Source organism: Leptonychotes weddellii, chromosome 1 (genome assembly GCF_054177405.1).
Source record: "Leptonychotes weddellii isolate Sample4059 chromosome 1, ASM5417740v2, whole genome shotgun sequence".
NCBI classification, from domain to species: Eukaryota; Metazoa; Chordata; class Mammalia; order Carnivora; family Phocidae; genus Leptonychotes; species Leptonychotes weddellii.
Genome location: NC_138369.1, coordinates 16,724,247 through 16,747,492, shown reverse-complemented (window position 1 = coordinate 16,747,492; position 23,246 = coordinate 16,724,247). Strand labels below are relative to the sequence as shown.

At 55.5% G+C, this 23,246-nt stretch overlaps 1 protein-coding gene across 1 annotated transcript in view; it reads right to left on the bottom strand.

Moving 5' to 3' along the window:
* Positions 1-422: 422 nt before the first annotated feature.
* Positions 423-23,246, bottom strand: part of DOCK3 (dedicator of cytokinesis 3) — a 162,015-nt gene continuing 139,191 nt past the window's right edge. Inside the window, exons 34-46 of the mRNA XM_081818562.1 lie at positions 21,199-21,340; positions 20,058-20,224; positions 19,830-19,916; positions 19,191-19,370; positions 18,474-18,557; positions 18,235-18,351; positions 15,921-16,042; positions 14,541-14,679; positions 13,875-14,022; positions 10,055-10,173; positions 8,791-8,878; positions 4,278-4,360; positions 423-3,536 (exon numbers count right to left, since the gene is read on the bottom strand). Of these exons, the coding sequence (XP_081674688.1) occupies positions 3,027-3,536; positions 4,278-4,360; positions 8,791-8,878; positions 10,055-10,173; positions 13,875-14,022; positions 14,541-14,679; positions 15,921-16,042; positions 18,235-18,351; positions 18,474-18,557; positions 19,191-19,370; positions 19,830-19,916; positions 20,058-20,224; positions 21,199-21,340 (1,986 nt within the window). The 3' untranslated portion in view covers positions 423-3,026. The remainder of the gene's footprint in view (positions 3,537-4,277; positions 4,361-8,790; positions 8,879-10,054; positions 10,174-13,874; positions 14,023-14,540; positions 14,680-15,920; positions 16,043-18,234; positions 18,352-18,473; positions 18,558-19,190; positions 19,371-19,829; positions 19,917-20,057; positions 20,225-21,198; positions 21,341-23,246) is intronic.

Below are 23,246 nucleotides of genomic sequence, written 5' to 3'. Positions count from 1 at the left end.
CGCTGAGCTGGAGGACTTCCCATAGGAAGGGGCCCCCCCTCCGAGCTGCCGTCCTAGGTCCCAGGGAAGCGCCTGGCCGGGTTAGGCGCTGTGGCTGTGCGATCCGAGTCGGCCCGCCGCGGTGGGGAACTAAAGGGCTGGCCCGCCGCCTCTGGCGGGGACGCTCCGGGGGCCCCTGGCTGCCGGGGGCGCCTCCTGAGTAGGTAGGGGCGTGCCAGTCAGCGGACAGGCACTGGAGGGGGTTTCCTCTTTGGCTGCCCTCCTTTCAGGTGCTACCTGTGTCAAGGCAGGACGTTGGAAAAGGCTGGCTCTGTGCTCCGGGCAGAGAGATTTCTATGGGGCTAAAGGGCTTGGAGCCCAGCGACAAGGGTTGGAGAGGGGCACTTGGGCTGCTCCCATTCAGTGAATTCAGTGGGTCAGTATCAGGTATTCATCTTTAATTCACATCACAGCAGTCAAGGGAGTGGGGAAAGGGGGAAAAATCAAGTGGCAGATATTTACATCTAAAATTCACATTACTTGTTGGATTTAGAACATGCTACCACAATATATACAGTAAAATACCTCTTGGGACACTAGTACAAATTTTTTTTCTTTTAACTTTGCTTTCTGGTACAGGTAAGATCATTTTTAAATCACTTTTTTAAACATAAATACACAAAAGAAATGATTAGAAGTCTTATTTTAAATAAGCACAGAATGCCAGAGGTTAAAAACACATTTATAGGGCTGAATACCAATTGGACATCACACTCTATACATTTTTTGCTCAAATTCCTGTACAAATACACAGCATTCAAATAAGTATTTACAAATAAGCTTGAAAGAATGAAAATCAGTATTTCACAATCTTTTCAGAGGATTCTCATTTCTGGCCTCCCACTTCCCCTCAGACTGGCGTTCTCCAACAAAAGGGATTTGGATTATGTCCTTTTCATCCAGTTAAGGAAAATGGAAAGGGAAAAAACAAACCTAGCTCACCTTGCGTAAAAAGGCAAGGCCAAACCAACCCACACTCCCCTCCCTACCATCCTGTGTCACCAGGTGGAGAAGGTCGATGTTCTTATGTGATGACTGCCTTGTCCAGGGATTGATATTCAGAAGTGCCCTAAAATCTAAAGATGCCCTCCTACCTAAGACTCACACCTAGAGCTAGCTCCCGACCCTCTAACACTTGTGAACACCAGATGTTCCTGGCCTGCCCTCTGAGGTTGGGGCTGCCATGACTGACCCACTCTGCCTGGAGCCATCCTTACAGTATCAGAAAGGACCCACACTGGTGAGAAGCACCACCCAGGTGCCCTGAGGGTAATGCGGCCCTCCATCTTTCCCAATAGGCTAGTTGCTGGCATTCCTGTTCAATAGGCTGGCGTTTGTGTACAAGAGAAGAACACCCTGACCAGCGTTGTCTGGAAAGAGGGACTGTAGGGAAGGGATGGGGGTCTAGGGCCCGGGGCCTGGCCACAGAGTCTGGCCAGCAGAAGAGAACTACGGGAGAACACACCTGCTCAACAAGGAGAAGGCCGCCTTGTGACCATCAAAGTTGTGAACTCAGGCAAATGAAAGAAAGATATTTTGTCTGTAGACTATTTTTTTTTTTAAGTAACTTAGAAGCACCCTGGTAAAATACTATTACCACCCCACCCTATCCCCCCAAATAATAAACCAAGAGGAAAATCAGTGCCCTGACCTGAAAGAGTTTCCTATAAAGACACCACTGCACTCTGCCCAACAGACTGGGGAGGCTGGAGAAACTGGCCTCCTGCCCGCCCCGAACCCTGAGTGGTGGTCCCCGTGGGCCTGGAGTGGGGGGTTGGGGGGGTGGGAGGGGGGAGCTGGGGGGTAAGGGGGGACGACGACGACTGCACTTGGCCACTTGGGAGAGGATAATTCAACCTGCATGGCTCTCTGCTTCCAAAAGGAGGCGCTCCCTCCTACCCTCTTTACCCAGGACCTTGCTGAACCTGACCACGAGTCCTCAGGGCTGGAAGCCTGGCTGGGCAGCCAGCCCCGCTGCTCAGAGGTAGTGCTGAAAATCCCTGATTCAGGAGCTGGATGACAGGCATTCTGGCCACTTCTGAAAGCTCAGAGGATTTCCGGCCCCTGCCACACCCCAGCCTCACTCCTATGCCAGCTCTTCTCTCAACACTTGGCCTCCTGGGCCCCAGGGAGGTAGGTGGCTATGGCCTCTGGCTCCACACCCCCACTCAAACCCCAGAGGGCGGGAGATAACCTTTGCAGATCCATTCGCCAGGGGGGCTCCTGCAGGGCATGAGGTGTGTTGAGAGTGGAAGGGAGCAAATGGTCAGAAATAAAAGTGATGGAGGGAAAAATCCAAGGTAGAGTGGGAGGCAGGGCTGACCCACGGAAGCCTGGCAGTGTGTCCTGGGCGTGCTGTTAGGCTAGGTCACATGCCTGAGCTGGCAGGTTGGCCCAAGCAGCCCCTCAGGTGCACACTCCTGGACGGAAGAGTGGGCGGGTGGGTAGGCTTTTGTGCAAAACGGCTTGTAGCTCCCTTGTCCACCTGTGACATGTAGTCCACGTGGTCCTTGCAATCCCTGAATACAACCATGAGCTCTTCTGTCCATGCAGCAGCGGAAGAAGTCCCTAGTGCAATTTCCATTCTTCTGTGCCTCTCTGCCCTGGAGGGAGGGCCTGGGCTCCGACCCCTGGGCCCTGAAAAGCTGCAAAGCAATTCTGTCTGTGCAATATCTCCGTATAGCTCCACGTGGTCTGGAACTGCAGGAGGAAGAAAGCATCTACTGCACAAAGGAAAGAAAGGAAAACCCATAGAAATGGAAACGTAGAAAATGAACTAAAAAGAGAAGCCACAACCCTTCATGCTGCTGTGGCCTCTGTACATGGCAACACACGAGTTCACGGCAGTAGAACGTAGACTCGGGGTGGCTCTCTCCTGAGTGCCGGGCCTCTCCGGCTCCCTGGGGTGGGGGAGACTTGATTTTCACACCTGGAGTGGCTGGGCAAGCTGCTCACTGCGGGCGGCGTCCCGGCCGCCTCCCTGCCCCTCACTGCTCCCCTCGGCCGTGCTCCCAGGCCAGGCGGGCCTGCTCTTCCTTGGCGCTCCCAGGAGGCAGCGAGGCCTTGCGGTGCAGGCCCCGAGGCCTGTCGGCGTCTTCACGTAGCAGCACGCCCTCCTCGTGCTCCAGGGCCGGCAGGCGGCTGTGGTAGGGCTTGGGCGGCAGCGCAGGCGGGTCCATGGGGTCCTGAGGGATGACGCACCCCGGGGCTGAGTGGCTTCGGCATGGCTGGGCCTTGATGGAGTCCAGGACGGCGGACTCGGAGAGGCTGTAGTGGACAGGGAGGTAGGGCGGCTCGAGATCTTCATCGGCGTTCCAGGCCTGGCTTGGCATGGAGTCCATGGTGTCGGTTCGGGGTGGGGCCTCCGAGGAGTGCCCAAAGTTACTCTCGCTCAGGGAGGACACGCCGCTGCTCGCGCTGCCCGACAGCGTGGAGTTGCTGCCATCCAGACCCGACTGGGGGCTCGTGGGGGAGGCCGGGATAGGGTGGAGAGGAGACTGCAAAGCAAAGGGTGCGCACGTTAGAACCCCCACTGCAGACAGGCGGACGGGCTCGCCGTGTGAAGACAGGGCCGGGTGCCCATCTGTCTCTTTGGAGGCTGCCTCCCAGCAGCCCCCCCACCCCCTAGCAAGCCAGTGAAGCTCCAGAATCAGCTGCATTTCTGTGGGCAAAAACATGGCCCTGCCCTGGCCGCTAGGCATTTGTACCTGTGGCTCTGGGGTGCTGGGTCAGCAGGCCAGTGGGGAGAGCAGAAAGAACCCCAGGGACCATGGGCCAGGTGAATGGACTCTGCTGCTAAAATCTGTGACTGAGTTCGTCTTTTCCAATGTGCAGAAAATGAGTGAGTTTTCACGAGGCTTTGCTGCCTCCTGCCTCTTGCTTTTGACTGGATTCTAGTTTAAAATGCTCTACCATCTACCATGGGAGTATCTCTTTACTTCTTGAATTGTGGCATGCTGATACCTTGTGGCATCAGCAGGGAGCCCCCAGCCCCTCACTGCCCCTTGCCCGTGCACTCTGGGTACCGTGTGTTGCTGTCCCCAGGACCCTCTGACCTCCCTGGCCCCATCACATTGGTTGCAGGATGCATCAGTCATCTGCATCTCGAGTGTGGCCCTGGCCACCCCTAGCTTCCGCTGGGCTGGGTGCTCTGGGACAGAGGAGCAGGGAGGGTGGCCCCAGAGCAGATGAGAAGCCTCCTCTCACGCCCCGGTGGGGCTGTTGCTTCAGTACATTACCTTGCGCAGAGTCCGGGCAGGCAGGGCCGGGGGAGTGTCACCCAGAGGGTGGTGGAAGGCGTCGAAGTGTAGGGAGTAATGACCTGCAAAGGGAACAGAACCAGAGCCTCAGCTGGGGCCCCTCCAGGGCTGTGTGTCAGCACATCTTGCTGGGCCAACTGCGCAGCCGGGGGAAGAGTCTCCTGAGGACCCCTCAGCATTGAAGGCCACAGGAAAACCTCTCTTTTCACTGGAGTTTTCCAAAACAGGCTGCTGGAGTAAAAGACACCTGTGCCCCGCAAAAGGTCAAGAAGATGGAGTATGTCAGAGCCCGCGGGACGACGGGCCACTGACAACTGGCTGCTCTCCAGCAAGCTGGTGGGTCGTGGGCTTGGCACAGTCGGTTCCATTGTCTTCGGCCCCCCTGGCTGGGAAAGCCTGCCTGAGCTCACCTGCTGTACTTGGAAACCTCACTGACCCCAAAGCCCAGCAGGGTGCTTCCTGTGGTGGAATGTTTTTTCCTTGGCCGAGTCAGCCCAGACAACGGCCCATCTTCTTAGTTTGGAGGGCTGCTGCCCTTGCCCCCGGAGTCGAGTCTGAAACCAGGGACTATCTGGGGGACCCGCTGGAGGTCTTCTTACCGTGCAGCAGGCTTCGGGGAGGCACTGGGGGGGCGGCTAGGATGCGCCCCATGTGGGCAGACGGGGAGGGCTGGGCCTCTTGGGCTCCGCTATCCGGGCTCCAGCTGCTGGGGGCTGTGGGAAGGGTGGGACCAGACGGCACGAAGGGAGGTTACTCCCGTCCTCAGGGAGAAGCCCATCCTACCGCCTCTGGCTTCTCCAGGTGTGTGCTTTGTGCCCAGCCCGTGTGGGAGGGGCATGCCAGTCCCCAAAGCTCTGGCCACGTGAGACACTGTGGCCCACGGGGGCGGGACGGGAGCTGCTTAAGGGGATGGCAGCAGAGGGAACAGATGTCTGAAGAGTACTTAGGGGGAGGCAAGCTAAGAGGATAGCAAGGAGCGAACGTCTGGCTCTGGGACTTGCCAGGAAGAGGACAGAGAACAGAAGAAGTGAGCAGAGGAGAGCGGAATGGGCTGAGACAGAATGCAGACAGAGGGCAGGCCACAGAGCTCCTCCCCAGAACCGAGTCGGGGCTCTCCCACTGCCGTGGCACAGTGGGAAAAGCAGGGAGCATGGTGGGTGGGAGGCAGAGACTGCCTCCTCTTAGAGCTAGTGAATGGCCAGGGGGCAGGCAGGGGCTGGCTCCCAAAGGGCCTGTGGTAGCAAGCAAGCTGAGCCCCTCCCATGGCCTCTCTGCCCACTGACTGGGTTTGGGAAGCACAAGGGGTTTTCAGGCAAGGACTGGTGTTCACTGTGCCTGCTGGAAGAAAGAATATACAGCCCAAGAGTTGTGGCTCAGGTCTGGCTGGACCAGTGGCTTCCCAAGAAGAGGGAGGACTGTGGAACCACGGGTGCTTTGAGGCCTGCAGAGAGGCCCTGTTCCTGGCACCCACATGCCATGGATGCAGGGTAGAGTGGGCCTTGGACACAGGGGGAAACAAAGAGTGTCCGCCTATGCTAAGGAAGGAGTTCAGTGCCAGAATACTTGCTCCCCACCCCCCACCCCCCAGCCCCCAGCCCCAGCCATGGCTGGGGTGAGTGACTTGGCAGGAAGGTGACGAGACGAAGAATGGCTGGACCTTGGGCTCTGAGGGTGCCACTCTGCAGGAGCAGAGCGGTAGAGGACATGTAAATCCTGTTGGCCGCCTCGTTCTGGAGACCAGATCCCACCACCAGGAAATGTGCCTCTTGTCTGGCGGAACGGGGAAGCACACTCTCCCTATTGGGCTGTCAGCGGCCGGGCAGTAGCTCCCAGCCCGCGCCCTAGCCGCTGGCTTTGTTCTCAGGCAGCTATAACCAAACTGTGCCCCAGGAGCCTGGGCTTTGGGCCCTCCTTGCTCCAGGTACTGAGCTTTAGGGAAAGCTAGGGCCTGATGGGACCTAAGAGGCTCTGGAAGGGAAGGAGCTGGAATCTAGCCTTCAAGAAGGATGTGGTCAGGAGGGGCCGGGCCCACATGGTCCAGCGAAAGTGGCGATGTCCTTCCTCTTCCTCCCCCCGGTCTGGAACTGGAGTGGGCCTGCAGCAGGACACAAGGCAGAACTCCACTATCTGAACAGCCTCAGTTCTCAGGACTGCTCAGTCCCATGGGATGGGGTGGCAGGAGGGAGGACGTGGCAGTGACCGGGTGGGCAGGCCCTCAGCTGTGGCCTAAAGGGAGGAAGGAACTCTGCATCTGACAAGCACCACCAGCTGGGTTCCACCAGAACGCCTCCTCAGGGAGCCCGAGGCACCCGAAGAAAGGACAGGCCCGTTCTCACACAGGTTCTCCTCAAGATGAGGCATGAGCTTCTGGCTCCTCAGCATTGGAAAAAGCCACCGAATCTCAGAAATTAAGAAGCTTGGAGGTGGGTCTGGGCAGCTTCCCCAAAGGGGTGCTGACAGCCCAAGCTCTTACATGCACATCTAGGCCCTGGAAGAATGGTGGGGCCGCAGAAGTTCACCCACAAGAGCCCAAAGGAACCTGCGCGCGGGGAGGCTCTGGGCGAAGAAAGCCGACGAGACTGCAGGGCTTTACAGAGGGCGCCTGCCTGAGCCCCTCCATGTTCACCCTGCAGCCTGATGTCCGTGAGCTATGAGGCCCGTGGACCTTTGCTGCGTGGCACAAGGGCACTGGGGCTAGTGGAAAAGCTAAGACGGAGTAACTTAGTCTCGGAGAAGGGGGCGACCCCTGCTGTGGCCTGGCCATCTCTGTCTCTGTCTCTGTTAACAGGGGTCCAGCGCTGGCCCGAGGTCCCCGCTGCACAGCCAACAGCCCTGAAGGCAGGCTTGTCTGGGCTGGGAGTCATTGGCAAAGAGAGATGACCACAAGTGAGAGGTGGAGGCTTCATGGGACTCAGGATCCTGATGACAAGAGAATGGTGACAGGTATGTACAGCTCCTGTCCTGGTAGATCCAGGTAGAGACTCAGGGAGCGATTGCTCTGGCCTGTGTGCTCCCACTAGGCAAATGTCTCATTTGCTGCCCTCGAAGCCTTGGCTTTGTGGTGTGGGCATGCATGCGGTGGGCTCAGCCTCTTTCCTGCCCACACCTGGGGGTGGGCGTGTCCAGCTTCTTGCTGCAGGCTGGTCTGAGGCCCGATGCTCTTGTGTCCGGCTGGTGTAGTGTCCGGGTCTGGCAACCGGCACCCATTTGAGCTCTGAGCCCATCTGTGCTCTTGGCTAGTTGTCAGATGGCTCCACATCTCAGGTGAAGAAAAGGCACAGTGGATTTTGGCCACTGAGGCACTCTGTAACAGGTGCAGGGGCCAGGGAGGCTGCATGTTTCGGGGACGCGCCGCCTTGAGGCCAGCAAGGCATCTTCAGCCGGAATCTCCACGGCCTCCTTGGTTGAGCACCTGGTGCTGATGCCTACCAGCCACTGAGGCTGTGGACCCCATGTCTGGTCTCCCTAAAGAAGACACAGAGGCCTGTCCTCTGTGGTGAGCAAGGGAGGAACAATGACAGTGGGGACAGCAGACAGCAGTTGGTGAGGAAGTGCAATGACAACATGATGACAGTTTTGGAGGGACAGGTTCTGATGGGACAGCAGGTTGTATTCCCAGGGACTCTGTGTGCCCTGAACTCCAACAGAGGGAGGAGAGGGAGGGGACACTACAGGGAGAGGGGCTGGTATGGGGCCAGGTTCTGGGTGGCAGGTGGGTTAGCACAGTCCTCAGACAGGTATTGCTCTGTGTTAAAGTGAACTCAGACCTCCAACTGTGGGGCTTTGGGCCAGGGCCCTATGGGCCTGAGTCTGCTTCCTCCATCAGCTTTCTGTGGCAGAACACGGGTAAAAGTCCACTATCCAAACAGCCTCTGTTCTAACTGCCCAGTCTCATGCCTGGGCTGATGGGCTTGCAACATAGAAGATGGACTCACAGCAGCCGCCGGCCAGAGTGGCTGCAGGAGGACTGGACTCAGAGGACCCGGGGCTCCCTTGGAGAGGACTGTCTCTGGGAAATTCACTTTGCCATGGCCTGTCCTTCCCATTCTTCTAGGGGCTTGTTTGGCCATAGGCCTATTCTGGGCAACAAGGAGAGGTACCTGAGGGCTCAAGTTGAGAGTAACCGAAGGGGCCACAGGGCCTGCTGAATTCTGGGGCTAGTTGGGAGGAGCCCAAGGGAGTGACTGCCCACAGTCTGAACACAGCAGCCTGAGTTTCCATAAAGGTGGGCTCAGGGCAGGTGGCAGCTGGGGCCTCTCTGAGGGTGGGCCCTGGGGAGGGAGATCTACAAACTAACAGGATCCAAACTTAGCATCAAGCCAGACGTCGGTTTAACAGTGAGCACAGGAGTTGGTCAGGACTTTGGACAGACAGACAGGCCTGGGTGTTGAAGTATGGCACAGCCTCGGCCAGCTGGTGCTCGGGGACAAGAGTCAGACGCTCAGGATGGGGACAGACATGGGGGAAGGCCACCTGGGAAGGGGAACAATACCTTTTTCAGCCACAGACAGATTGGGATCACTGCAGGGTTTGCAGGATCCGACCACTTGCTGGAACAGGGCCCGCTGGAAATTTGGCAGCTGAGGGAAGGAGAAAAATATCAAAGAGGGTGAAAACAACCAGTTATACCTCAGGGGGCAGTGCTGTGGGCCTAGGAGCCAGGACATTTTAAGAGAAGACAGGGAAATCAAAGCAGTGGCACCGCTCACGCTTGAGACGTGTTGAGAAGCTCAGGCTGGCCACGGGAAGACTGTCTTTGCTATCTGGCTCCAAGTGCTGCCATGTCCACATTGGAGGCAGCTCCCTACCATGCCTGGCTGGGCTCCAAGCTGTCTCGGGCATGGCCAAGAGAAAGGACACAGGCACTTGAGAATATCTAACTGCATCCCTCTGTCCTGCCACGGAGACCCACCGGCAGAAAGGACTGAGGGACCCCTTCACCCCTCAGCACTGGCAGGCTGGGTCTCCTGGAGGCCCCCACACAGGCCCAAGTCAACACTGAGGGTAAGGGCAGCCCTCAAGCCCAGAAAGTCTTGGACAGGACCCACTGTTGTGATGGGCGGCTGCCAAGCAGGCCTGCTCCCTCCACCTGGCGCGGCTGACCAGGCACCCAGAGGTACCGCTGAGAAACTCCTGGCACTCTGGACTAGGTAACAGTTGCTTGGAGATGACTCTCATGGACTCTGAATAGAAGGGCAGGCAGACCGGGCAGGGGAAGGAGGTAATCCCCACAGCTTCTGGTTCAAGGCCCCCAGGTAGGGTGTCTGGAGAGCTGTGCAGCAAACGGTGTGGAGCAGCCCCAGCAGCCAGCGAGGGGCTCCGGGTAGATGGATGGACGGATGAAAGAGGCAGAGTTTGCCCAAGTGAGGATGCCCTTCACACACACAGGGAGGAAGGCCATCCTCCAGACCCGTGTCCACCACTGCCTTCTCGGGACAGGAAAGAACCAGGTTCCTCTGCTAAACTTTATTCAGGATGAGGAGTCCAGGAGGCGGGCAAGAAGGACGGATAGCTACACAAGCAACGATGGCTCCAACCTGCCACCCATCTCCCCGCAGCTGCACTCCGTCAGGCTCGCCGGTCCTCAGAGCCACCGTGGTCCCCGTCCAGGGGCCCAGCAGCCTTCTGAGGGTCTCATGGCAGAATGCAGGGGGCAGGGAGGACAGTACAGAAAGCCTAGCAGACGCAACGAGAGAAGGCTGGGCCTTCTTTTGCAGAGGGCACTCAGAGGGCACTCAGGAGTCTGGGTCTACTACCTGTCCGTTCTCCAGGATGGCTGCTGGGTACATGGCACTGCTTGGGCGGTCCCGGTGCGCAGGCAGCAACAACATCATTTCCCGGGCGTGGCGGTACTTATCTGGCAGAGAGGGAGAGCCTGTAACCAAGTGAGAACAATCACGCACAGATGACGAGCCACAGATGGAGGGCCCAGCGGGCAGGCATCCTGGGGACCAGGGAAGCAGGGTCGGCGTCCCCTAGCAGCTGGGGAGAGGATGAGCTCAGCAAGCACAGGAGGAATGAAGCAGAGCCTGCTGGTGAGATGGGGGGCAGGCGCTGCACCTGACGTCCCGGCCGAGGCAGGCAAACTGCAGACGGGGGCAGTGCAGGCCCACTGATAGAGCCCCCCGCACCACGCTCAGACGCAGGTCATGAGGAGAACTGAGGACTGGAGCCAGGCCCCAAAGGGCCCCCTGCACCCGGCACTCTCAGGGAGATGGGCGTGGCCTGGATGTGGGCTCTCTCAGGGGGCCCAGGCATGGGCACAGGCCAGCTTGCAATGGAGCCATCACACAGAGACAGAGACACTCAGGTAACACAGTGGCACAGCTCTTACTGACGCACTGTGTCCCCATACACTTACCGTCCCCGGACACCACTAACCCTGTGCTCAGCCAGCTCCCTAGCACCTTTGCCCGGAGGCTTCTCCTTCCCAGATTCCAGGCCCCCAGAGCCTGGCCTCTGCCTTCCTGCCCAACCTACTGCAGCCCCAGAGCCAGACTGGCAGGGGTTCCAGGGCCCTGCACACAGGGGCTCTCCAGGGAGTCTCACTCTGAGACTTGCCCTTCAGTGAACTTGGGGGTCATGAAGCTAGTCTGGGAGCTATGGGCCTTGAACCCAGGCTCTTGAGTTGGCTTGGTTCATGCTCTCCTCCTGTGAGGCTTCTGTAGTGATCTCTGGCCCGAGGAGCTGTTACAGAGGCCAGATAGTGCCAGAGGAGGTGTGGCCCAGTCCCCATCCATACAGCCCATAACTGTAGGCCCAGGCACCTGTCACCCACGGTCCTTGAGGGGACCTGCCACAGAAAGAGAGAATAACTTGCTGGCTTTCCTTGGAAACGGATAATCTGGAAGGCCCTCCACATGTGCACTGCTCATCGCACCAGACGCCAGCATGCCCATGAGAAACTAGCCTCCTGGAAGTCTCCGGCTGCCTCAAGTGGTGGAAAGCCTTCTGTGGTGTGCTCTTAGTGACGCTGGAGAGCCCCTGGGCTCCATCTGAGAGGTGAACCTGCGGCTCTGGAGGCTCTGTTCCTGAAGCCCAGAGTCCCTGGGGCCTTCCTTAGAGTGTGTGGTGCATGCCCCGTCAGGCACAACTGAAAAGGTCTCTGCATCAGCCTGCCCCTGGAGTCCTTGAGGTATCCCTCTTGTGCTCACTTTAGACCCAGAAGATGAGGCTTAAATACTTTGCAAAAGTCGATATAATAAAAATCAGTAGTGGCTATGTCTATTCCATATAGACAAATGGAAAAGAGCTCCTAATCCCACCGATTTTTATAGTTCCTTGCTGGGAGGGAACCTGGCAGCCACAGCTCTGAACAGAGCTCCCCTCCACTAATGTGCACAGAACGAGACATGCACCTTTACGCCGACGCAGTGAAAGCCGACTCCACACCAGGCATGTGGCTGGCCACGGTCCCCGCCCTCGCGGAGCTCACAGACTGGCTCACCAGGCCACCCTCAGATCCGCACGCTCAAGGTCCTGATACGGGTCGGGGGGCTAGGATGGAGGGACAGCAGCCTGCAGGCCCCAGGTGCTCTGCTGAGGATCTGAATCCATGGGATGGAGGCCCTCTGGTGCTATAACAAAGGGGTGCTCGGTGCTACTGTGGAGATTTTCAACTCTGCTATCCACTGCTCTCCCACTGCCCTCAGCCCTCGGCAGCCAATCTCATGGGAGCAGGGAGTGACAGCTAATTTTCGTGAAAATATTTAAACACCACAAGGGCTTCTGTGTCACAGGACTTCTGCACTACTTGAGTTGTAGCCTGGGTAAATCCAAGGGAGACTAAGTCCCAGAACGACAAAGTTATTCAAGGAGGATCAATCAGAATGCCCGTTCTCTAGCCCCAATCAGTCTTTTCACCACTAGGGGGAGCTGCCTACCTACAAGAATTTAGAAAGAGTTTACAAGCGTTTAGAAAGGCCTTGCAAGGCCTTTCTTCTGGAAGGTCTCCAAATCAACAGGGACCACAGCAGAGAGTGTCAATGGGCTTGGCAAGGAAGGCCACTGGTGTCATGACTACTCCTGGGTGTCGGGGAAGTGCCTCCAATGCAAAGGACCCTCCAGAACACCTTCTCCATGAAAGCCTTCCCTTCACCCATAACACCAGAAACAGAGTGGACTGCTCCCTTCCTTCTGTGCCCCCAGGGCATCGCCTACTGCATCTCCCACATTTATCTCAACATATCAGTCTTCCTCTGCAATGCTGGGTCCAGGTCTTCTCTCCATCTTCTCTCACAGGGCTTACTGCTGGTAGGCTCCAAACAGGGCCCACGGTTTTCTCCAGAGAGGCCTGCGCATAGCTTGCATGGAGGGCGTAGCCTGCAAGTGAATCCCTGCTCTTTCTTCATTGCCTCTGCCCTCATCACCATTTCCCGCTTTGGGCCCAGTTCCATTTAGCCCTTTTGTTTACTTTGGCACTTAATGTCTACTCCAGAAAGGGAAGGGGCTTCTGTCAGCCTTTCTCTCTACGATATCCTGGAGTTTGGCTCCTGTGATGGCAACCTTCAATGCCTTCCCTCCAAAAACACACATGCCACTCCTCACATCATGAGGTGGAGTCTCATTCCCCACCCCGGTATCTAGGTTGTCCTTAGGGACTTGACCAGACAATGGAATGTGGCAAAAGGGACATTCTGGGATTTCCAAGGCTGGGTAATAAGAAGCCCAAGCCACGGGGAAAGGCCCTATGTAGGGACTCAGGTCAATAGCCCCAGCTGAACTCCCAGGTGACGGTTACTACCAGCTGTGTGAGTGAGCCAGCCTAGTTGAACCTTTAGATGACTCCAGCCCCAGGTGACATCCGACTGCAGGCTCATGAGAGACTGCAAGCCTGGCAGCAATACCCAGCGACTGGCCGGTGAGCTCAGACCACTCCCTTCTGTCGCCATCCCACACAGCCATCCTGGGAAGCACTAGATCCTAGTTCTTACAGCCGATTGCCATTCCACCACAAACTCTTCTGTCTAAAAGGACAGAGAACCAGATTTCACTGTGAGAACTAGGATCAGACTGTGAAAAAGATGCTGGCTCTCAGAGAACAATATTTTAGCCAACTGGTAAAAAATCAGGCAATAACTGGCAAAGTACATAGCTTTTCACAGAGCCATCTCTCCTGATTAAGCCTTTCTCAACTGAACAAGTTCTTTTTGGTTGTTGTTACTTTTTAGAATAACATTTTTCCAGGGTTAAGTTTAACCTTCAAATTGAATTTTCACACTGTGCAGTCATGCTCGATTCCTCAAGACAAGACTCACTGTTGCCTTAACTTTGATTTTTATTCTTGCAAATATTTCAACGGAAAAGAACTGAGCTTTCTCATGGACTGTGTGTCCTCTTACTGAGGTGGAGATGTGACATCCATTCACCTCTGTGGCATCCACTGCTCAGAGCAGGGTCTGAAGCCAGCCAGAGAGAGCTGGAGCTAGGAACCCTTGAGTCCTTAGTGCTGAAAGGGGAGCATTCTCTAAGTCACAGGGCCACTTTCAAAGACAGAGCCACAAACAAGAGGAGGACTAGTGGGGCTCATGAGGCCCTTTCCTCGCCCTTCTGCAAGCAGCGCCCTGCCCTCCTTACCTCGGGCACTGGAAGGGGCAGAGGTAATCATCTGGGATGGTGCTGAGTGAGTGGAACTCAGGCTGGAGGAAGAAGGGCTTGCCTGGGACGAGGACAGAACAGAGACGTTGGTGACTGAGCCCTGGTACCTGGGGTTGGGATACACGAGCTGCAAAGGGAGAAAAATCAGCAGGATAGAGGTCTGAATGGCTAGGATTGTAGGACTGGCCCAGAGTTGGCTTTTTCATGCCATGAGGTGCCCAGACCCGGTGTCTGATGTGGTACCCTGGGTCCTGATGGAGGCCAGGCTGGTGGCTGGTACTAAGGGTTACCCACACCACCCATGGAGCAGGGTTGTTGGGTCGACTCTAGTGATGTTGCCCATAGAGGATGCAGGACTTAGCCATCAGAAATGCCAGGAAGGAGGGCATTTGGAGGAGGATCTCTCCAGTGGGATCTTGAAGAACAACCAGGCCTGAAGCTAGATTTCCTTCTTGGGAAATAAAGCCTGGGAACTGTGACATGGGATGGTGTGGAGGGAAGGCAGTTTTACTGGCTCTGGGTGTTCTGAATTCAGAAACTAGAGAACTAGGCAGGGATGCCAGCCCTCAGAACAGATCAGCCAGCAGAGAGGTGAGTCCTCCAGGTACGGTGCCCTGGCCCATTCTCCTTGGACAGCTTTGGTACCTGCATATGGTGGTAGAGGTCCTCGGGAGCCTCGCCCATGGAGCTGTCCCCCATCATCACCACATTTCCCGCTTCACTAGATGCGTGTGAGGAGAGAGAGGATGATGAATGGCGACCTGTGCCCATCAAGTTCATGGGGCTGTGAACAAGAGTGGGAAATAGGGAGGAGTCAGGCCGGGAGCTGAGAAACTTTGCTAGGTGGTGGAGGACAGTGTAAAGGGGTGTGTGAAGCCTCAGCCAACACTGGCTTGGAGGGTTTCATAGCTAATTCTTATACCCATCTGAGTCCTGGAGCATTTGTGAACCCCCACCTGCTGCTCAGGGTTCCCCTGGTCTGCGAGGGCCAAGGGTAGACTGGCGAAGTCTCTACCTGTAGTTAAATGGTTTATGGCCACTCAGTCTCATGACATCAGCAGTTTCTCAGTTAGGACAACTGAAAATCATATGCCGAATCAGGTCGAAGACTCCAGGGTCCCCTTGCTATGCGGTGCTAGTCTGAGCCAGCAACCACCCCCTGCTGGGATCTGCTCCTAGGTCAGGGGTGTCTCCTGGTATGGGCAAGCTACCAAAATAGCTGGCTGGTAACCATCTGTTGGCTTCCTTCTACATCCTTCCAATACTCTCCTTTATCAATAGTAGACAGCCCTTCATTCATTCATTCCTTCTCCTTTATGGAGGCCCGGTCTGTGCTGACTTATTGCTTACGTTGGAAAACAAACCCAAGGGAGAGGCTCCTCTCCTTGCCTCCTCCTCTGACCTGGCCTTCCTGCCCTGGAGGCTTGGAGTAACTTCCATTGAGTCCAGACAGACCAGGACTCCTGAGTTCAGAGGAGCTACACCTTGATGTGCTTCCACCTCACCATGTGGTTCTCTCTCTTAAAACCGACTGGGGATCCTCATTCCCCTTGGGATTGGGTCCAAAGGCCTGAAGGAAGGCGGCCCATTCCAAGCTGGAACTGGCCCCCTTCCATGCCCCGGAACCCTGTACTCCAGCCACAAGGCTCTGCTGGTGGGGTTGACTGGGGCGGCTTGTCCACCTCCTGGGGTGCCTGCATATGGCAGTCCCTTTGCCCAGATCCTGTTCCATCACCCTTCTAACCCCAGCTCGTTTCTGCCTCACAGACTTCTACTTATCCTTCAAGACTTACCCCAAATGCCCCCTCCTCTGTGTTCTCACGGTACCATGCACACTCCTCTGTCAGCCCGGATAACTGGCTCTGAGCGTGGGTCCTGTGGCAGGAGCTGTGTGTTTGCTGTGTGCATGGGTGAGAGGGCATGTGAGCGAGTCCACACACCTACTACTTCAGACTTCCTGGCTCTGATCTTTGACATCCAGACTTACCTCTGTGGAGGGGACCCTCCCCAGCCCTAAGGCCGTACCTGTGCCGGTGGGTCATCTTGATGCTCTCAGGGCTCATGGGACTATGGGACGCTAGGACATTTCCCCGTGGGGTGCTGGTGCCTGAACATGCAGGACTTAGCTTGTCCAAACCCGGAAACTCCTGTTGAGAAATGAATGCCCCTTCATCAGAGTAAAGAATGACTAAGTAATTAAGGGGTGAGAGGGAAGAGCAGGCTGGTGGTAAAAATGTCAGAGAGAAAGAATCCGATACTGTTGGCTGAGCCTGAACTGCTGACATTTTGGGCAATGGCCCCTTCATGACTAAACACCCTTCTAACCGCACTGGAGTCTAGACCAGAGACCCAGAGGCCCAAGGTTGACCCCACTAAGAGGACACATCTGGAAGAGGCTGACGTTGCTCTGAGTTCACAGGAGTGTGTTACCAGGCATTCTCAGTACAGAATCAGTGGAATAAGAGCCGGAGAGGAAGAGCTGATCATCAGCTGTCAGTCAGTGGGCACCTCTTACATAAGCTGGGTTTCTTGGATTGCTAAATGGCCCAGCTCTTAGTGACCTGGGTTAAGCTGCCTGTGACACAGTCTGTGGGGGAGATAGGACCCAAAATCCTGATGTTAGTTGCTGAAAAACAGTATAGTTCTATTTTAGCATGATTACATTCTTATTAAGTAGATAGATATCTTTGCAGAAATTTTTGAACCCAAACCCTCCTGGGTGACAGCACATTGGTCTGTGTCCCTGTCTGTGACTCTGGAGAAACAAAGCATAAGGTTTCTTCAATCCTTCACCATCTGTGGGCCCTAAGTCCTACTGGGGATGCTTCTGAGCTTGGCCTGAAGAAGCAGCAGGTTTTCCACCCCCTTCTTCCAAAACATGCTGAAATGAAAAAGAAGGGTGAACTGGAGAGGACACCTCTTCATTGCCCTAGAGACTCAGATGTATGCGGGTGAGTATTTTCTGTTTTTTGCTGCAGTGGCCCAACAGCCTTGGAAGGCGGAGGACATCCCTTGCCCCAGTGGCCAGACTCTAGCCTGCTTAGGTTGCCTGCAGTGATGGGGAAGTTTGCACACAGCAGAGACCAGCCAAGAATGAGAGGTAATGGAGTACCCACCAGACTTTCCCTTTCTCTGCATGTTTCACCCTGAAATACCATGGGAGAATCATTACAGAAAGGGGAAATTTCAGGCTCTGTGGGCTTTCCTCTGGAAAATGTGCCCACTTGTCAAACTACGGACAAGCTTCTTTTTCTCTTTTTACATTTCATGCTATCTATACCCATGCAGGAATGGCTGAGACCTGCACTGGGAGCCTGAGATGACCAGAAGCTCCAGCATCAAGAACAAGGCAAGTCAACCCCAACAGGTCAGGGTCACTGAATCTGAGTGGTCCAGCCTCTCTCAGGCCAGTGATCATCCCTGAAGAGGAACCTCTTGTCCTTGATGGCCTTGCCCCACACGTTCGAACAGCCCTGCTTCCCTTGCCACAGGTAACTGGGGTCACGCCCCTTGAGATCTGGCAGCCAACCTGTTTAGCATGTAAGTTTCTCTAGAAAACACTTGGAATAAGCCTCATGGTTGAAAATGGGGTGAGAGTATATAAACAGGGGGCTCAAGACCACTGAACTCTAGTCCTGGAATACAGGCTCTCCTTTTGCTTGTGTGCATCAGTCCTTGGGCCAAACCCTGCGGTGGAGGCCAAAGAGCCAGGTCAGAGTCAGGGAGAACTTCTGGAGCTTGGGGCAGGCTCAGAACCCGGCTGACCCCTCTAAGAGCAGCCAGTACAGAAATACTGCTCACCCTAGGCTTTGTCAGATGGGAGTCTGGGTCACCAGATGTGTTGGAGGAAGAGGGAGGGAAGGATGGAAAGGAGATAGAGGGGAAGGTAAAGAGAAGGAAGAGGGATGGGGGAGAAGAGGGCGGGAGGATGGTGAGAGAAAGAAGAGAAAGAGGGAGATGGGGAGAGAGGGCTGACTCAGGTTATGCCTTACCTCTGTAGGTTCTCAGGATGGAGAACATCTCCAAAGAGATGTCTACATGTGGGCCATATACTTTAGCTCTTTTCCTCCTCATATGAAAACCTCTCTTTACCAGCGCAGTACCTTGAGAAATGTTCTTTGCCCTTGAATCTGACTCCTCCTCAGGGAGGGGAGTGAATGAGGGGATCCTGGGCATTCTTCCTCCAATAGAGCACTCACCTCTGCCTGCTGCCCCTCTGTGGTGGGAGCAGCTTTTCCTTCGCGCTCCCCACCCCTCCCCCCTTCCTTTGGCTTGCTGCACTCTGCAAGAAATGCCAGCCGGTTCTACTGCAGCAGGGGCCCGGCAGGGATCGGCTTACATGGTAGAGGCTGGCCCGCATCATCTGGAACTGATCAATCAGCTTCTTATGCAGAGGCCGCATCTCCGGGTGCACAAACTTCTCATGAACTGCCAGCCCGACTCCAAGGACATGGACCTATTAGGGTGACAGACAGGGCCACTCTGCAAGCCAGGCGGTAGCCCTTGAGAACTGTAGTTGTCCTGCGGTGCATAGCTTTTCCCTCCTGGTCACTGGCCTCTAAGCCCTGCAAGACATACCTGCTCCTGCATGAGCTCCTTGAGCTGGGTGATTTTCTCTGCGTCTCCCGGGTGCTTGGTGATATAATCTTTATCAAAGAAGGCCTGTGAAAGGAAAGGCTACGTCAGGAAGACTCCTCCCAGGACTACTGCTTAGAGGGGGCCCAGGAAGCCTGAGTCTCAGGTGCCACTTGAAAGGCAGGTTCTGCCTCCTCACGTACACACACCATCTCTAGCCTGGCCTGCTCGAACCTCCTGCAATCACAGGTGTGGTTTTTGTGCCGAAGAAGGACTGAAGTTAGCCAAATAATCTAAGCCTGGATGCTGGTCCCAGTCCCTCAGGGAGCCTGGATGGCCTGGGTAGGGCAGGCAGGGCTGGTGGCCAGGGTGTGGGACCAGTCTCTTAGCCACCCACAACTTGCTTCTCATGAAGGGCTGGGCTCTAGGGCTTCTTCTGGAGGCCACTTACCACCTTCCATAATCAGATGGATTACCCATCTGTAGGAGTTCAGAGAACAAAAAAGAAGAGAAGGTCCCATGGGAGAGCCATGCCACAGAAACGGGGAGTGGGAGGGAGCTTAAAGCCTCACCCCAGGACCACACCTAGTCAGTGGAGGCACAGCTAGGAGAGGGCGAGTTGGGAAGGCTGCCGTAGGAGAATGGAGTCTCAAGAAGAGCCTGAGAAGTGCCTTCCCAGCAAGGCTGCCTGTTGTGGGTCTGGCCCAGGGTCCCGCTCACCTCTTGGTAGCGTGCAATGCCCCCATTGACAGCTGCATCGATGACGCCGTTCAGGCACATGCTGAGCAGGTTGATGTTGCCGTGCACCTGTTTGTGTTGATACTGGCTGATCAGGGCCCGTAGCTCCTGGTTCTTATTCTCAACCACTTGGATGGCATTCTCCAGAGGGCTCACCTCCACCTGAGGGCACACAGCACACGGTGTCGTCCCAGGCACAATGACAACCCCTCCCTCAGCACGGTCCCGAGAGTGGGGATCCAAGACCAGTGATGCTGATTCCCACCCTTGTTCCTGTGGACTTAAGACTCCCTGACCTCTTTTGAATTTTCTCTTCTGATTTGTAGGCACTCAGAAGCACAGTAAATAGTGAAGAGCACCCGTTCTGAAGTCAGAGAGCCCTGGCTTCCTGAACCTCAGGGAATAGCTTCCACATTTGTAAACTGGGAGATTAAAAGTATCTGCTGCCCAGGGGTGTTGTGAGGGTTAAAAGAGAGAAGGTATACAAAGCCCCCGGCACAGGATTGGCCTGTGGCAGCCTAGGCTAGGCAGGTGGCTGACGCTCGCTTTCTGTCTTCAGTTCTTAGAGAAAGGTCCCCAAAGCCAGGGCTGAAGATCAGCCCCATCCGAAACGTGTCTCACCAGTTCCCTCCTCTCTACTTCGAACCACCGAGAGATGCCGGGCAAGCTGTGGGTGAGGGTCAATGTGGTGCGCTCGATCCACAGGCTCTGGAAGGAGGTACAGGCCAGTGAGCAATTTTTGCCACACCTGCCTGCCTGAAGGATGAGACAGTGACGAGATCCTGAGAAAGTGGGGCTTGCCCCTGGCCTTATTACAAGTACCGCCCCGGCTTTCCTAGAGTTGTTCACCTTGAATTCATTCTCCTTGTCCTTGGGGCCTTTGTGAAAAGGCCTGTCGTACCGGAACTTCCTCACATTGTTGACACGGTAGAAGCTCTTGACGCGATCCGGGACCCTATCCATCTGCAGGACATCCACATAATCTGGGATGGGCGTCACCGCATAGATCTGCAAGTCTGGGCAGGAAGTGAAGGGAAAACCCAGACTTGCCAGAGAGATGGATCTGAGTACTGACTCCCATCATCCGCTAAAGGAGAAATGAGCACCCCAGCCCCTATTCCCAAATGGCAGCACCAGCTGCATCTTGAGGGCCAGACGAGACCCAAGCACAGTTAGACCAAATTTCCCTCTCTGCACCCTCTCCCTGCTCTAGCACAGCATCTCCTGAGCACTCAGCCAAGGTGAGATGCCAGCAGCCAAGAAAGACGGGAGAGAGGTCAGGAGAATGCAGGTGCCCACCCTGCAAGAGCAAGAAAGTTGTAAGAGCCGGGGCCTTCCCACTGTAGGTAAACTGTATTTCCTGCAGAACAATCTTTTAATAAAAATACTTTTGGGGGTCTTTGTGGAGAGATAACATGGGAGTCCACCTGCCCTCCCCTCTCTGGAACACCCCTGTACAGTCATGGTGACTGTCATGAGGTCTCCAAGGAAGCTGCGTGAGGGGGATGAGGGGCAGGCCAGTGTTTGCAACCGGACTCCCAAGTGCCACTAAAACCACAGGCTCTCCCCATCCTTCCCCACCCCAGGGCTATACCTCAGTCTTCCTGACAAATAGGAGCAGAGCAGGGCACAGAGTGGTGGTTATCCCTGGGGCAAGAGTCCTGGTGGAACCCCAAATCAGCCTGTTGAGTGACTGCTCCCGGATGCCTAGGCAGGTTCTTCACAGGGCAAGGTGGGGACTAAGGTAATGGTAGCAGCCAGCCTAGGGATAAAGGTCCCCCCCTAAAGCCCTGCTTCAGGCACTCCACGGCTAAGGGCATGCCATGGCTGCCTCTGCTAAGTGTGGGTTCAGTGATGAGGACACACTCTGTTCAGGACTTATGGGTAACCTAGCCCGTAAGGCCAACAACACAGCAGGGGGCAGCTGACCGGGTGGACCTCACCTCCTAGGACCCCAACCTGCCTTCCCCCACCAAGCATCAAAAGATACACTGGGCGTCACACTGCAGGATGGCATCGTCGGGGTGGTTGGGATGCTGCATGGCAACGGCCTGTGGGAACTCGCTGAGCATCCTCTGCTGGAAGGCCTCCAGCCGCTCGTAGTCATGGCCCCGGCACACGTATTCTTTGTTCTGCCACAAACAAGAGAGCCTGCTCTCTGCCTTGCCTCAAGCCCCCATCTCCACAGGGGTGTCAATAGCTATGCATGTCATAAGCCTGTCCTAGGGGCCCCTGTGACAGTCATGGGGCACACAGCACTCAGTCCCTGCCCTAGGGGAAGTCATGATCCAGAAGGGAGAGGGACAGGAAACGGGAGGCTTGCACTGTGATGTAGCAGCCTAGAGGCAGGACACAGGCTGTGGGGAGCTTGGAGGAGGGAGGGCACCTTACCCAGGAAGGGGTGCGAGGTGCACGGTGGGATTTTAGAAGATGCCATGCCTGAAGAGAGTCCTGAAAGGCCCACATGGGTCAGCAACGAGGGAGGAGCGGCGAAGGGCACTCTGTGTGGGTACGGTCACAACCAGGGCAACAACAGCCTGGACAGGAAAAGGGGCAGTGGGAGGAAGGTATGTGTGGAGAGCTAGGGGGAGGGGGAGGAAGATGTCTGCAGGGGTGTGCCAAGGAGTGATGGCTGGGTGTGCCACCACAGAAGTCCCAACAAGGGGGTGACCGGGTGCGTGCTTTTGAAGGACACTTTTATTAGCTGGGAGAAACAGTGTACATATTGCCCAGCGTCCAGTAGGTATTCAGTAATTATTTACCATGCTGGCAGTACAGTCCTTTGCAGTTGCAACAGCAGAACAAACTGACATCATCCTAACTACACATTTCTTAAAACCTTGTGTTACATCATATTTGGTTTGAGTTAGGTCTCAGGTTTTCTGCTAGCGGGCTGAGGTCGGCACCCTCAACCCTGCTGCTCACCGACCTCACAGCTGGTCCCGAGGGAATGCAACACATGTCCAGACCTCTGGTGACATGTGTCTGCCTGCCCAGCTGCCTTACTAGAGCCACTTTGACAAAGTGGCATCAGGCACTGGCAGCCGCCCCCTCCTGCCACCCGCTCCCGGCATGTCTTCAGAGGAAGAGAGACAGGTCCACAGGGCCAGCCACACACTCACCGGTACACGGATGATCACAGGCCAGGCTTTGGAGGACCTTAGATTATTTTGGAATAGAATTTCTGCCCCCTTTCCACTTCCCCTTTTACTATGGGAGAACTCAGCTAAGGCTGGGCCCCATGTCTGGATGCATCGGAATGAAAAACAATACCAGAAGGGAAGTCAAGGTCGGGAGGAGCAGGATGGCCTCTCCAGTGGAACAGACCAATAGTCAAAGGACAAGAGACATTTCTAAGTCCCTTGCTTGATAAGCAGAACTGACAAAGATAATTGTAAAGAATTGGTCTTTTCATATCAACTCGCGAATGTACAGTCCTCACCAGTATCTGTTCATGGGTCAAATGAAGAGAAACAGAAATTCCCCCAAGAAGGGAGGGCTGGATGTTTTCCTGTCTCCGTGCAGATGAGTAGATAATCACATTTGTGAAGCGAGGGAGGCAGATGGTCCAGAGAAACCAAGCTGACAGAGCTAAAGTAATAGATGGCCTATGTGTTCAAGGAAGGTGAGGAAATAGCCTAGCTTTCTGGGGGAGACCCAGCAGGAAGAAGGCACATAGCGTTGACCTTGAGGCTGGTTGTCGGTTTCCAGTTTGCTTGTGTGAAAGCCCCCATCCTTATGTGAGACAGATCTGGCTGCCACTGCTTTGTACTTGGTCCTTGCCATCTACCAAGCAAACAGCTACCTCCACTGGGACTTACTCCATTTGCCAAACATGAGCTGAGCAGGTGAGGGAAGGGAAGGCAGCATGTGGCTCTGCGAGGCAGATTTGTATGCATGAAACACAGCTCCTAGGGACTGCTCCTTGTGTGGGGATGGGAATGGACTGATGGGTGACACTTCCTAACACCCACTGTTATTCTTCCTCCATTACTGGCACCTTTGAAACCCCATTTGAACATTCAGACTGTCGCTTGC